This window comes from Monomorium pharaonis, chromosome 4 (assembly GCF_013373865.1).
Source record: "Monomorium pharaonis isolate MP-MQ-018 chromosome 4, ASM1337386v2, whole genome shotgun sequence".
In the NCBI taxonomy this organism is placed as follows: Eukaryota; Metazoa; Arthropoda; class Insecta; order Hymenoptera; family Formicidae; genus Monomorium; species Monomorium pharaonis.
The window spans coordinates 21,275,056-21,292,079 of NC_050470.1; the positions used below are offsets into that span (position 1 = coordinate 21,275,056).

The 17,024-nt window shown below is 30.6% G+C and overlaps 1 protein-coding gene and 1 long non-coding RNA gene across 4 annotated transcripts in view; one reads left to right on the forward strand and one right to left on the reverse strand.

Moving 5' to 3' along the window:
* The window catches only part of LOC105839800 (probable G-protein coupled receptor 158), a 98,984-nt gene that overhangs the window by 23,794 nt on the left and 58,166 nt on the right, over positions 1-17,024 (forward strand). For all 3 annotated transcript variants that reach the window (XM_036286434.1, XM_036286433.1, XM_012686354.3), the window contains exon 3: positions 4,690-4,873. In XM_036286434.1, the coding sequence (XP_036142327.1) occupies positions 4,690-4,873 (184 nt within the window). The remainder of the gene's footprint in view (positions 1-4,689; positions 4,874-17,024) is intronic.
* Positions 1,540-16,291, reverse strand: LOC105839805. Its single transcript, XR_004963118.1, has 4 exons — positions 15,587-16,291; positions 14,427-14,588; positions 14,038-14,248; positions 1,540-1,663 (listed from the first exon to the last, which is right to left on the reverse strand). It is a non-coding gene; the product is annotated as an uncharacterized LOC105839805 (long non-coding RNA).

A 17,024-nucleotide genomic window follows, 5' to 3' on the forward strand; every position in this document is an offset into this window, starting at 1 on the left:
CGAAGGGAATGCGGGAGAGAGTCCATGTTTAATCGCCACCGATTACGTCCGACCCGTGGAAACTGCGGCTTAAACGTCATCGCCGCTAAATACCTTTAGTGAAACCGGCATTGTCGGTGAAAAATTTACAAACAATTATCTACAACAATATCTAGTATTAAATATTTTATCGACGTTTAATACACCGCAACGTGATGTATATAACTCGTAATCTGCGGATGTTGCATGTTCTTCTAAATTTTCCGATGTAATATTTTATGTCCAAACATCAAACGTAGAACATGTAAAATATAAATAAGCAATGTTGATGAAATTGTAATAAATTTGTAATGATGTATTGCGGCGTAGCCAACGCCGAAATAAAAAGCAGCTATTAAATTGTGACTAATACTAGTATGTATGTCACATACGTTATTAATGAAATGTGGAGGTAAATGTTCGCATTATGATATTTATGACGTGAAATAAAAATTGAAATTAAAAGCTTCGGCAAAGCAGAGTGAGCTTTTTCAGCAAAGAAGTTTTCTGCAATTCAAATATACTCGACTGATACGTTTCTCAGCCTGTGAAATATCTGCATCTATATTTTCCATATCAGTTCTCCATGTCGAATTATTATTCTACAGCTAAGACGAATGGATCGAGCATGTAAAATCTGTCTAAAAGATTATAAAATATAATCTTCCAGAAAACATATTTCAGCACAATGAAATTGGACTGAAAATGACGGCATATTACTCGAAAGCATCCTCATAAATAAAAGACGTCTTCTAATACTGTATAGATTATATGCTGTTTATTTTGCCAAAAGCAGAAAACAATTAACCTATTATTAAAGCAATGTCCTAGATAATGGTTGCAATTTTATGCGTATGGCAATGGCGAAATATAAATAAATATTTACATATGTTATGTTCAGTATGACATGTCTATCTGGGGTGTTTTAATTAAAGTTTGTGACTCAATCTCTTCATTCAATTTAAAGATTATTTCCTTTATGAAAACATATTACTAACTTCTTATCCGCGTTACAACTTTTAATTACTAATTTTATACGTTATCCACAAGTCTGGCTAATTTCAAAATTTTCGAAGCGTTAGATATCTAAAAGTCCAAGAGTTTAGCAGTAAAAGTATAAATCGGAAATTCCAGATTCCAAGAATTCAAGCTCGCAAAGAACGCCTCAGGAACGTAAAATTCAAAAGGTCCAAGTTCGTAAATATGTTAAGAATCAAATATCTTGGTATGTAACAAATTCGCGGAGTTCAAGCACGGACGGGTGAAAGATCTGGAATTAAGAAAAAAGTAAAAAGATGCTAACACATGCGAGAAACCACTAATGTGCTCCACCATCAATCAGCTTTTTTTTATTTTGTCAGCGGAATATGAAGGGAAAGAAAATATTACATGATAATAACGTATGTTTCTCACATACTATATATGCATTTTATGAAACGCTCGAGGAATGTGGTAGAGAATTGCTAACAACGTAAAAGGACATGAAGGAAATAAAGTAAGTGATTCGATTCAGAGTACACATATACTGTAAAAGAATTTTATTTATTTAATTCCACTCTTTTCTCAGATGCTCCTTTAAAACGCTTCTCTTCTGCTTCTTCCATCTTTGCCCGTCTTTGACGTCTTTAATGGAACTGGACCTGACCTGAAATCAAATTGAATATTTTTCTACGTCAATAAATCTTTTGGCGTTTTTTGCTCTCCGCCCTGTACGACTACGTTCGATCTCCTTTGAATCCTTTCAGTGATGAAAGAGTAAGAATTTATTTTTTTCCAATAAAAGCGTGTGTTTTTCTCACAAAAATGTATTGATTAAATTTTATAATTATTTCGAGATGTGTACCAAAATATAACATAGAAGTAAAAGCAAAATAAAATTTAATTATCTAAATTTGTATTGTTTGTATACATTTCTCTCTAATTTATCAAAGTTAAATGAAGAGAAATTCCTTACAGGATATCTCTTTATTATTGTCAGAAAGTACTTTACAAGACTCATTAACGAGACTCATTTGCGAAATAAATTTTGTTTAACGGTTTGAAGACAAGTATTTTTTAATTGCCATTAAGATAAAGCTTAGGGGTTAAAAATTCAATGGTATTTAAAAATCCGAACCACGGACGGTTAATATCATGCACATTTCCTAAACAGGTTTTCGTATGGGTCTGTATTAAAGGAGAAATTACTGTCGGATAAATCAAGCAGGGATTTTGCTTTTGCAGGTAGGTCGGGGAAACGAGGAAGCGAAATGAGGAGTAAAAGACGAGAAATGGTTGAGCAGGAGAGAAAAAAAAGGAGCACGCGTTACGACTTGGCGCTGTATCAGGGCGCTTCCCCGATTTTTCGTCAGCCTCGCGAGAATAAAAAGGCGCCTTGATTAAGACCGTCTTAATTAAGGGCGTTTTCTTTCATGCTCGGTTATCTTCATACGCGGCGTTTAATTTATTCAGTTGCATTCACTTAACAATTTATTATGAGCTTATACTTAAGCAGGTGCACGCGGCGTATATCGGTTTTATTTTACGATCCCAAGCGGTGTGTCTTCTGCCATATTTTTACAATATTTTAACTGTTGACGTACATGCGCCGGTCATATATCTTTATCTCGTTTCGGACGTAGCACACGCGGGCCATAAAATGCGGGTGTCCTTTCTCTAAACATTCGCGTTAGATAAAACATGAACAAGTTGCGTTTAAATAAAATGAATATATGAGAGAGAGAGAGAGAGAGAGAGAAGCTGGGGAACATATTCTTGTTTCGTAGATAATAGTATCAACTTTCCCACTTGTTTCTTCTCATATTTGTGTTTGAATTACACTAAACTGTTATGCCTGCGTAGTAAAATTCTCCCGACAATTCTTAAAGCAACAATTTTCTGAAAGATACAATAATATTTAGATGCATACGTATCTTCGTTAATATAATAAAATAAACATAAACTGACCCAGTCGTATTTTATCATCGGTTCATTATTGCTAATTACAAACGACAGTATTCAGTTTGAAATTTATATATAATTGCAACTTAAAAGAACGTACGGATTTATAGTAATTATCTTAAATGGCAGCTCTAATCCCTACCGGGTTTAAATATACGCAAGTCGTCTTGATAAATATTTACGAGGCTGCATAATTTTATTACCGTTTGCCACGATAGCGAGTTCCGTTGCGCTTAATATAATCTGAGACGCGTAGCATGCTTGAGAATTTGAACCAGAGATGTTACTACCTTTGGAAAGGAAGAGGAAAGTCCGCATTTTTCGTACGACGTGGAAACGAAAAAGTAAAACGGCTACGGCGGCGACGTGTGCTGTGTGTTACACGAACGACAATGCTGAAAATGACATCGATTATTTCGCGACACGGCACGAAGAAAATTGGGCAAATAACGTTTCTCACGTTTGGGCGGATCATGACCGATAAAGCTCGGCAATTTCTTCATGTAGGGAGAAAACGGCAGTCGTGACCGACGACGACGACGACGATGCCGACGGCGAGAGGCGAGGCGGAAAAAGCAAGTAGCAAGTCCACAGAAAAACAGATACGACTACGAAGCTCGTTTCCTTTATCTACCCGGGGAACTCGGGGACGATTCCTCGCGGCACCTCCTTCCGTACTACCTCATATATTTATACGAATCCTTAATACTCTCTCTCTGCTGTGTGCACGCCGCACATACTGAGATACACGTGCAAGACTCTTATTGTTAGATCCTTGAATTACCAAGACCTTACTCGGAACCTTACACAGTGGATTTCTAGAGAGAGGTGGGCGTCTGGATCGTTGAATTTCTAGAGATTAACTTCTGGAAACGTTGTCTCAGTCAACTCTGTGCTCGTGAGTGCAGAAATAAAGGAAAAATAGTTTTGAGAAAATTAATTCAGATACTGACGAAAAGATAGCTTGAGTCGGTCTGAAGATTACATCTAAGCGAAATAAAAGAGTGGATGCATGGAAAATTATGCTATTGCGTGAGAACAAATAATGTAATGTGTCTAAAGAAAACTTATTCTACGTACATTTATGTTTCTTATATGAAAATCAAAACAATTTTGCTGAGATATCTAAGAATTTAGATATATATATAGATATTTGAAAATAATTTTTGTTAATGCGTAAAAATAATTATATATTCAAGTACATAATAAGCCATGCTACAAATAATCTTTGCAACTTATAGCTTCCCATATAACTTAACTATTATTTCAATGGTCTAACAAAAATTATTTTCAAATTTATATCTAGTTAGATTTTTTTAATACTAAGAAAACTGTTCTTTCCGTGCAGCTCTAAGACGTGTTTTTTTTTTATTTTTAAATAATCAGATAAAACAAATAATAATTACTATCGAATTGCTATCAAGATAAGTAATTAATGTCAACTAATTACAATTACAGGAATATCTGATTAAAATGCAATTTCAATCTACACAGTGCAATTAATTTTTGATTAAATATGTTGTAATTCATTTTTGATGGTGATATTTTTATTAATTTACATAGTAATTAATACTAATGCGTAAAAAAATTCTAACTGCTTTATGTTAAATTACAAATTAATCAATTATACGTACTAATTAAGTCGTCATTAAGATGGAAATCTTTTAATTAAATTTCAGGGAAGAATAGACTCGACCTATTTAATGATTTCTCTCTGTCGCTCTATTCCAGGATTCCACACCTATAGGTTGAATGAAAGCGCGCACACGGAAAGGGAGGAGGACGAAATCTTGACAGTGAAATACGAGGATGGCAGATGGTCGAAACCGTATTACGACTGCGGGGGTGGCAATATCTGGATGCTGACCTACACCGTACCCTTCTTCGGATACATCAACGATACCTACTTCTTCAAGTGAGTATTCTTTTCATCGCATCAAGCGAACGATTAACTTAGTTTACTTGTTGATAAATCGAGAATGTCTACGAGAGAAGGCCCCTTTGTAACAGACCCTTGACCCGATTAGTATAATACTAATTAGTAATAAATTATAAATCAGTAATACTGATATGCATTAATTACATTTGTACAAGGTTATTTCTGCGTTCACAGTGTTTGTTTGTTATCTAGATTTTATATGGATTTTTAAATGAAGAAATTGTTTTACCTCGTCTTTCTCTGGATTATTAGAATATATTATCTCGGTCTGCATCAATATTAACTATAAACAATTAATAATATTGTGCATTAATATTGTGTATAATATGTCAATATTTATTGAAATTAATTACTTTTATATACTTATATATAATTCATGTATATATATATATATATATATATATATATACAATATACATACACAAGTATACTCATAATATTATATTGATCGTGTAAGGTCTGTATAACTCTTACGTCAGTAATATCATGCATTCGTATTATGCTCATACTCGACTATCGCGTTTCGTATTCCCACATAATAACGATTTCGAATTTTAATTACACATTGACATTGAAATATGTTTACGTGCGTAAACGCAATTAAAAAAATCTCCAATGCTTAATCTGTCGTGCAAATGCTCGAATATAAATGTAGATGATAAAATAATCTGGATTTATATGATGTAAATATCAGATTGAACGTAATGAATAATTTCAAATTGGAATTCGCGGTCGATACTATTATTGAAATATTACGGAGCTCATCAATCTTTAACTACGTCGTATCAAAAGATGGAACATAGATGAAAATCTGAGAGAACGCTGCGTAATGTAAGTGCCACTTACATTATGAACGTACACACATTACTATTCGCGGATTAAGGACAGCCTGCGCCGCTCGAGATATTGTACCGTCATCTTCGTTCCGCTATTATATTTGAATCCAAGGCTCTTTAAATTGAAAATCTCAGGATGTACAAGGATCTTAGAATAGAAACTTCAAAGAATTTCAAGAATCTGAAAATTCAAGTGTCAAAAGTTTTACGGAGCCGGAGGATTTTAGAATGAGATAACTTGCAATTTTTTAGTTAAATCGTAACACTGAAAATGTACATACATAGCGTCGAACTTTTTCATTGATAAATTTTCGCTGCGCGAAATAAAGAATCAGCAAGTTACAGAATTTCCTAGTAAAATTTCTCTCAGATCACTAAAATTATATAGTGGCAGGATGTTTATACTACCAGGAAAAGCTGAAAAAACCTAAAATTTTTAGGAAATTAATTTTTTATTCTTAAAAAATGTGGATTTTTATGAGACTTTATTAATAGTCAGGAAAATCTTTGAAATTTATTTTTAACCCTCCGTCTGAACACTTATTTTCACTAACACGGTCTGCACATTGACTTCTTTTTATCCCGTCCTTTCTTTCAAAATGTTAAATACATGCAAAAAATCTGAAAAAATTCCTAATTACTTTGAGTAACTACATTTTAAATTTCGATAGTTATTTTGGTGATTTATTAAAATTTTTTTTACAATAACTATTTAAATTTCCCGAGATTAACAAGAAACGGAATTTCGTAAAAAAATTCATAACTTAATAACAAATTATTATTAAGAAAAATTCTTTTGAGGTTTTTTAGATTAAGGTATGATTTTTCAGAAAAAATTGATCTATATGTTTCAGTTGCAAAAAGTATAATTATTTGCATGACTAAAAATAAGGTATTTTTCGGGTAATGAAAATATAATAAAATGATAATTTTTCACACAAATCTTTTTTTATTATAAAAAGTTATAGTATATTATCATAAAAGACTTAGGTATATACAATGTAGAATGATCAAACTTGAAGAAATAATAATATTAATTATGTTTTTGTACGCAATCTAAACAAGAAATCGTGCGATGATAGTCGCAAATTAGCTCGTCACATACACCACACAAAACCACGTTTTTTTATTATCTGCGGACGGACATACAGAACATCTTTTTTGTTAGTTTATTTTTGTATTAGGATTAAAAGTCTGAGTACAGTCATCGCCATTATTTAAAATTTCTTGAATTGTATTACGCAAATAGCTTTAATGTTTTTATTTTTAAACAACGTTGCAAATGTGGCTTTACTAAATTGAAAGCCAAGTCTTTCAAAAAGTCATGCCGATTTAAAAAGAGATTTTTTTTTCACAAATAGTATAAAATTGACGAATTTATGCCAGCATGATCAAGCATGCCATAAAATATACGCAAGAGCCAGCAATCAGACGTATCCAAGAGGCTATTGTGATTAAATTGCGTTTATCAACTAAAAAAAGCAAATTATGGTAGTAATCGTCGTTCAAATAAAAACATCATAAAAATAACAAAATAATTAAGAAAACTACAAAAATCAAATATTTCTTACTGTCACGAAATACTAACACAGACCGTGTTAGTAGTACAGACCGTACACTAGTCTTTTTGGGACACTGGGTCTTTTTCTTACAAAGTTGTTTCTTAAATTACATTTTAACTTTACATAAATTAAATTTAAAATTAAATAATTAAAATTTTCTCTTAACTCTGCAAAACAAATTAGCAATAAGTGTGGCACACACATCGTGATACACATAAAAATAATTATTGACAATAGAAGACACAACACATTATTCTAAATTGATTTTGTGTGTTTAATTACCTTTCGAATTTTGTATTTTCAATGAGTTTGATATGTGTGTTGCGTAAAAATTGTCTTTTTACTTTATATTACTTCCTTCTAACATCAGAAGACATAATAAAATTAAAAAAGAATTAATTCCAAAATTAAAAAATTCTCTAATCTTATTAAAAATTTTTAACTCGTTAAAAATCCGGGAATTTTCAGAGAGTTTTATAAAATCTAAGTAAACACGCCTAAATGAGGGAAAATTAACTGTAATAACAATAATTAACATTTTCTCTCATCATTGATTACGTCAAAATTTAGTTTCCATAATTTTTTTCTTTTATAACGATTCGTTTCATCTTGATGAAGAAATCATCAAAAATCATCTCTCCATCGCTTTTCCTTCGTAACAACTGGGAACCGGTTAAATGTGTCAATTTAGATTGAATGTGTCAATTCTATCATAATTACGACGTAAATTTGATCAGCAGATTGGTACCATTTGCTTAATAAAACCGTCGTAATGTAAAAAGAGAAAAGCAATATGAAGGATCGAGTAATATTCATATTGAATTTTTTTAATGAGGCTCTCAATTTAAGGATTGGATAATATTCAGTTACGTTTCTCGATGTTCCACTTTCCCGCAAAAATTATAAAGATATTATTTCTCGTTTTACAATAGCAATGTCTTTTTCGTTAATGAATCTAAAAGGGAAGAAAAGAAAAATAGGATAAATGAAGAAAATCTGACGATATCCGATATTTTAAATGTAATAAGTTCTCGAGGGGAATTGCACGATACATGGATTGTTTCAGACCAAATACCTAGATATTAAGCAACTTCGATTACGGTTCCTTAAATGAACTTAAAATTAATGTTTCCTCGAAAAAGCAATTCTTCCACATTTAAAAATTATTTATAATAACAAAACTTTAACTTCTTGATAAAACATTTTTAATTCGCTTTGAGGCGGATTCTATCGTGAATATTATCATGAATAATGTGAATTACTTTAACTGAATTTCTGATTTAAATGTAAATTCTATATTGGCTATTTCACACCTATTGGTGATTAATCTTTTGCCAATATATAGATATAGTAACGCATAGTTTAAGTGTACGGGAATGAGAAAACAACGTATGATGTATTTCCCACGAGAAAGATTTATATATTTATTGAGGAAAAGACGGAAGAGTATTCTTCATAATATATAAAAGCTGTTATCAGCAGAAAAAAAAGGAAATATAATTTTATTGAGATATTCCGCTTACTGTGTGTCGGTATGTGTGTTTATTCAATATTTATATTTTATTTATCAATTTGAGCTTGCGAAAAACCTTCTGTGCCATCAAATCAGTTTATTGTTACATTTATTATTCCGGTACATCGCGACGCATTGTACTTATAGTTGATAAAGAAGTAGAGAAGCTTACGTCTTTTCTGCTATGGAAGTGCACTTTCTAAAGAAAAGCGCCTTATGGATTCTCTATCTTTCTCTCTCTTTTCCTTTCCTTGCCTAATATCGCAAAATTCTTTATTCCCAAACGTAAAACTGTGATAACATTATTAAAAAATTAAATTCCCGATCAATCAAGTTTTAATTTTTTAAGAATAAAGTTTGTGTAGAAGAAGTAGTTTGTAGAATCACAACAAAATCAGCTTGTAAAATAGGAAAAATATTAAAACTGGAAAATATCTATGCATTGACATCAACTTTTATTTTAAAAAAGACGATAAGATTATAATATAATTGAAATGATATTTTAAATATTATGTATGAATAATTATATATAAAGTGTTAGAATTGAAATTTTTTAAAGCTATTCTAGTTGGCATCAAGCGCTCAATAGAGGCAGCATACGCCCAGAGATATACAGAGGTATACTGAGAGATGTATACAAAGAGACATTTCGGAAATTATGGTGCGCGCATTTAGAGATTTGTTGACTGGTGCGCGCCCGGATATTCACCGACAAAGAAGAGTTACTGCGAGTCGTTTTTGCGACAGCAAAGTATACGGGCACTATACGCGATCTTGTTTTCCTTTGATAGAATCGGCGAAACTGTGCGAAGAGGGCACAAAAGGTAACCGCATGGTCGCATTATGCCGAGCTAATGATAGCATGCCCATCGCGCTCCTGCTTGCCCCTGCGTGAATGCAAGGGGGGGCAACAAGTGAGTAGGTGGAATGGACGGTGGAAAGTTACACTAAAGTTGCCAACTCGCTCGGACGCAACCTTGTCGATATTACTAGAGAAGTTGCTTGCCAACAAACTGTCGTAACTAGCGAGAGTTTTCCAAAGATCTACCGTCCAGCCAACCCCGCAGAATCGCTCTCATACCTTCGTGCGTTCGTTTGAAATCGTTAAACTTCGTCAAACTTCTTGTATGTGAATACGAAAATAGTTGGAGTTTAGAGAGATAGAGAGAAAATAAATTAATTAAAAAATCCCGAGCGAGGTTTCATATTTCCTTGATAGTCTTTCGGCGGTTAAGCGGTTTCACGCAAATTGCTACGTGTTTTTAATAAAAATAAAGTGTTCTTTTGGCAGTTAATTCTTAATTCGTAATGAGAAGACTAGACGTATAGTTGACTTTCCGGAATGCGTAGGCTATTGCTATGTTCTTTTTTATTGTCGCTATCATGAGAACGAAAAAACATATTTTTTTCTACAGCAACAATCGGTTTTTCTGTGGGTTAAACTCAAATAAGTAAGGATAATATATCATATAAGTTACAAATTTTCCAAGTTCGCATATCTTTTGGAGAGACGTTGAAAACCGAGTTTGCAAGAGAAAAAGAAAACTGCAAAGAGTTTATCAGACTTAAAAGAAGAAACTTCTTTTTTCCCTCGATCTTTTTATTATTTAGATTAAACTTGCGCTATAAAATGTCTTGACGTTATTAGATTCAACTGAAAATTTTATCATACGTGAAGTGTTCAGCAATAAATGTATCCAACATATGAGAGCTATTTCTTTTATCAAAAATTGAAATAATTCTCTCTTTATTAAATATGTTGGACCATAAGTAGTTTCCGACTATTAAAACTATTTTAACAAATTTTATTTACTTTACTTTAACAGAATTTTTATTTTAATTATATATTTTTAATATTAAACAGATTGAAAAAATGTAATTTATAATCTTTGTAAAAAAAATTAACTTTTTAGTTAATTTTTGTATTTAAGTAATTTTATATTTAGAGCAATTTTATATTTAAATAAATTGCAAAACTTTAATTTTTTTTAATAAAAAAAATTAAAAAGTCAAAATTCAAATATTATTTGTTACCTTTTTAAAAATTGCCATTTTTCTTATTGTTTCAGGTTTAGATTTTTCTTCTATATAAACATTGTATTTTCTCTTGAAATTCTTGTCAGTTACTCATTTTTTGTTAATTTATCGTATTTGTGTCAATATTTATTTTACTGTTTCGACCGACTGGTTCCAACAAGTAAAAAGATTTGCAGTTTGCGAATCTGTCATTTATATCTCTTCCATTGAGTGAGCATAGTGAAAAAATTGATTGCTAACGGAATTTCACGATTACGTTCAAAATTCGAACAACAAAGAAACCAAATGACTAAACAAAATTTAACTAATTATGCATGTAGCAATTAACGTGACGTACTATCAGATAATAAAATAGATTATTATCAAGGACAAAAAATAAGCAAATGTGTTATAAATAAATTACTTTTATAACACCATTTAATATAATAATACATGTTATTAAAACAAAGGATCTTTTTTAGAAGGGTAAATACTCCTTCTTGTCCTCTCTACAGATCCTTATAGATTTATCCTTTCTTGTCACCGATCCAAGCGATCGTGTCGCCATTTTTCAAGGAGAGAGGGACAAGTGCCCCTTCTTGCCTCTCGCTGCGGACGCCTATGTATTAAAATCTGATCGAAAATTTAGTTTCGGTTTTGGCTGAAATTGAAAAGCAGCGTTGGCGACCTAGTCGAAATTGATCAAGTCGTATAAACTTGCAGTAACACCGAATGCAATGAAACTTTTACGGCACCAAATATTTTTATTTTTTGTTTTGAAATTTTGTTATTTTTGCGATAATATGACTACATATGATACTGCGACTATTGTATAATATACTACAAATTATGATGATAGCATTATTGTAATATTAGCACATGGTGATCATATTATAAACATATATGTATGCGCTTGTGCTGTATGTGATATATGATTTTTTTAGGATTGCCATGAAAGTTTCAGTTTTCGGTTTCAGTTTCCTGCAAAATTGACACATAATCGAATATTTGTTTTCATCCAAAATTAAAAAAGATTGTTTCGATTGAACTCTACTTGTAACTTGTAAATTACTTTCCATCTCTTGTGAAAAAGAAAACTGATTTTTCCATTAATTTTTTGACAAAAATATTGTTTCTTTTTACGTATATTATAAATACAAGTAAAAGAGAAATAAATTCTTAATTAGCAGTTGTCTGATACCTGTGTTAAAGAACATCGCGACATACTCCCCGATGATCTTTTCTCTGACCCTCTAGACAACCAGTAGCGATATATCGATCCGGAACCACTATAATACTTTGTAGCACTACATCTGTCAATGTTCCGTTTGTCGATGTTTCATCCGTCGATATTTTATTTATTGATGTTTCTTCTTGACAAGGTCGGGATGGAATTACAGTGGCCGCCAATATCATAATTACGAGAAACATATTCACGAGCAATTTCATGTTTAAATGATACTGTAAAACCTGATTTTTTAAATAATAAAAAAATTAGAAAGTCAAAATTTAAACATTGTTATTTTCTTTCTAAATTGTCTTTTTTTTTAATGATCTTGAATTTTTATTTTTTCTCTTATAAATATTGTACCTACTTAAAGTTCTTGTCGATTAGTTTTCTATTTCTTTCGTTAATTTTATCGAATTTTTTAAAATATTTTTTTCACTATTCCACTATTTCGTTTATAGTTTCAATAAGTAAACGGCTTCTGCTGTGCCTCTTACGAATCTGTCATTTATATCTCTTCCATAAAGCAAAAATAGTGAGAAAACTGGTTTCTAACGGAATCTTACGACTGTATCCGAACAAGCGCGAAACTAACATCTGTTCGAAAAAGACCTCTACTTGACTCACAAATTCATTTTTTAGATTTTAACATGTAAACAAAATTTACAAATTTGCCTTTACAATTCTTGATATTTATAGTTACTTAATAAAATCTTTATTATCAGAGAAACTGATTATTAATGAAATTCAACAATCGTTTCTGAAAATTAAGAAATTACATCACCGTTGCACACATATAAAAAAATTTGCATATGCATAAAAAGTATTATTATTGATATGCTAAAAGACATGGTTGAAAAAGAATAACATTACATTTTGAAAGGCACAGCTAGATGTAAGACGGAAAAATTCAATGAAATTTTTAAATTTAAATACATAGATAAAAAGAGATAAACTTATATTTTCATGTCTGCATTCTGCGTATAATATTTACAATATTTGTATTTTTTTTTACGTAATATTTATATTATTGAATGAATACAAAAATATGAAACCAGGTATTTTAAGAAAAATATGTGATTTTCTGGGAGATGTATTTTCATAAGAAATTCTTAAAAATATAAGCAACTAGATGTATTCTAGTGGAATAAAAAGCTTAAAAAAAAATAAAATAATAAAACAAAGAGTTTATTTTTTAAATAAACAGATATTTAATGCAAAAACTTAGCATTGCTTATAAAATTTAAAATAATAAAAACATCTATTTAATTTAACGTAAATCTTAATTTATAATTTTATTATAAATCAGTATCTTTACTGTAATTCAATATCTGTTGTTGAATAATACAGTTATTTTTTTGCTAATACTTAATTTTTCAATTTTAATGGCACTATAATCTAAATCGGACCTGAAAGTTTTCTTTGTATGTATCTATGATGCACACGTAGATTGCACACAGATACATTGAACTTATAGTTAATAACAGTTTTAAACGGCTAAGATAGAGAGATTTTGAGGCGTAAAATACTCTTGATAACCTGTCATTCCATTGAAGAGGAAAACAAGCGTATAAAATTTTTCCGGTTTTGTCCGGATCAAACTCGGAATTTTCGATGTAACAGACCAATGCACTATTCGCTACATCACGTTCGCTCCCAATACTTCATTGAATTTTTATCCCTTTTCTGTTTCACCATTTTTTCCAACTACTTATTTTCAGTAAAAAAACCTTTACAGTTTGCTTCTTGCAATTTTATCATTTGTACTTTATGAATTGAGTAAACCTAATATAATGAAAAAACCTAATAAAAATTCTCACGATTACATTAAAATAAGAAAGAAATTATGACTGTTCAAAAAATGTTCGATTACTTATATATAGCAATTATTAATCTTAATATATTTGAACAAAAATAATATTTCAGAAAAAATTCCGTTTAATTATGAATATTTGAATATCTTATCTCAAATTTGTAATAATTACCTTATATCTCTGTACGCGTTAAACAACACGGCGACAGTTACCGCGGTTATCTTTTCGTTGACCAAACGGGCAAGAGTCAGGGCGGGCTCTAATCGGAGCTGTTATAATACTAACAGGAGCAACATTTAGATTCTTTTGACAATTCTCAGGTGGAACTACAGCCATCAATATTACAAATATCAACAATATCTTTATAAGAAATTTCATTTTCCTGCAATATTATAAGGTTTAAGTAATAATGAAAAGTTTGAATGATAGAATTTCTCAAATATTTTACATATATAGTATTTCTAATATCTTATTTTCTTTATTCTTTTCAATTTTCTTTTCTTTTCTTTTAAGAGATATATAATGTTTTTATAATACTTTCTTATATTTAGATATCCTACCTTTTTACAATTTTGATTAGAGTTCTTTTTTGTCTTTTAGCTTCTGTTAATTTTTTTTAATTGTTATAAATTTTCCCTTAATTCACAGATTTGTCTCGTAGATTCCAACAGGTAAACTCTACAATTTGCCCGTTGCAGATGTCTATACTCTTTCCATCAATTCTTTTTAAGAAAAATTGATTATTAATGAAATTCGACAATCATCAAATTTGATTGTTTCCGAAAATTAAAAAACTATATTGGCGACTGACTACAACATTTAATAAATTTTCGTATTTATAAGAAATATTAATCTTTCTAATACGATGGTTAAGAAAAAAATAGGATTGTGATCCTGAAAGGTTCTTGTAATGTTCAGTTAGACATAAGATGTAATAAATAAATAAACCAAGAAATTATAAGATAAAATATAGAAAAGATGCAAACAAAAAGAAATAGGTTCGTATTTACAATATGAACATTTTTACTTATTTTATATTTCTTCGATTGAGCACAAATCTCTGTCGTCGCGCGAGAAGAAATTTATTAATGAAGTTCCACGATCGTTTCTATAGACCGATGAACCATTATAAAGATTTAGTTATCCACCTCAGATATCAACTTTGATATATCAGGAAATGCTTGAAAAATAGAATTATTGATGGGACACAGCTGTAACGCGTAGCAAATATGTTCCAAAAAGCCTGTCAATCCGGAAAAAGATACGCAATAACATCTCTTTCGTGCGGGGAATTGTAGTATGTCGTTTTATATATTTGGAACGATATGTTACCACGTGTGTCGATAAAATGTAGCGAATTGAATATTTTCTTCCGCGAAATAACTATACTTAAACACGATGTTAAAGCGGAAATATAGATAAAAGTATTGTGACAGCTTTGTGTGTGTGTATCTGTACATATTTTTGACCATTCAATATTAAATATTAAAGTTACTCCATTCTTTTATCTTTACCTTGTACGTTTCTGTTAAACGATCTGACGACATTTTCCACGATGATCTTTTCGTTGGCCGGCCGGGCAAAGGGAAGGCCCTCTATATGGAGCAACTATGATACTATTTTTTATCATAGGAAACGATATTTGATTCGTGTTCTTTCGACAAGCTCTAGGTACGATCATAGTAGTCGCCAATATCACACTTATTAGTAGAATACTTACGAGAAATCTCATTTTTACGTAAAACTCAAGAAATTATTTTAAAAACTGAAAAATCAAAGTTCAAATGTAAATCGTATAAAGTTTAAATTCTATTTGGCACCTTCTTTTCTTTCTAATTATATATAATTATGTTATAACTATATATATTCTTGAATTTCACTTATATATTATTTATTTCGATCGTCACGAAAATGTTGTCTGATTCACACAACTTGTCTGTTATTGTGCTATCACATAAACGAACTCTATCTGTTTGTCCGTCGTCAGTCTTATATTTATATTCTTTCGGTTGCGTAAGCCTTTTCACGGAACTGGTTGATAATAAAATTCAAGTTTCTGAGAAGCAAGAAATTGCGGTTTCTATAAATTTTAGGTATATGTATTTATGTACATGTAACAAGCATCAGTCGAATATTTCTTAATACATCAAGAATACATCAAGAATACTTGAAATATGAAATGGCCCCTCATTAAAAAAAGTTTGTAGCATAACCTTTAGTATAAATCTGTAGTATGAATTCTAATATAAAAAGTGGTCACTCTGCATGTGAAATCATCACATCTAAATATAAAAACAAAGGAAAGGTGGTAGAAAGAACGATATTGCGCGTGCCATTCAGCCTTCAAATCATTAAATATTAATATCATTTAACACATAAACTCTGCTTGAAGTATTTAACATTTTTTACGTAAAAAACTAATTGTCACAACATGGTAAAATTTGTAATAAAGTCTAACAAAAATTCTTTCTAATTGTATAATAAATACCTTCTTTGCTTGTTAAAAGATCCAGCGACATTTTCCGCCACGATCTTTTCTGTGACCAGGCGGGCAAATATTTCTATACGGCACTTGTATCATTGTGTTGTGAACCAAAACTTGTTTTGAATCATTTGAGTCCTCCCGACAAATTCCGGGGAGAATCACAATGGTTATCGATAGCGCGATTAATAGCAGGACATTTACGAATAATTTCATTTTCGAACGTTGATTTGAAACCACAAAGTTTCACGATTGTTTTACTAGAAAGTGTGATCGTTATATTTATAAAGATGTTTCTCCATATATACATATATTAACAACGTAGCTATCAATGTTGATATGACAGTATATTAAAAATTATAAACTACCCATTGATAAATAGTAACACATCGCGAATAAACATTTATTTCCGCGAAATTATATTAAAGATGAAGTAAAATTTAGAAAGATGTGCGATAACCTCATATCATTTCCGTATATTTTACATACGCATGTTACATCAGACATAAAAATGATAGCAAGAATACAGTATTTCTACCGAATACATCACTTTTGTAATGACTCACAACTCTTTTTGCATCTTTATTGTGTACTTTTCTTTTAAAATTTATTTTAAAATTTCTTATATAATATTTTTATGCTCTTCCAATAGTTTTATTTTTATTTCTTTATATTT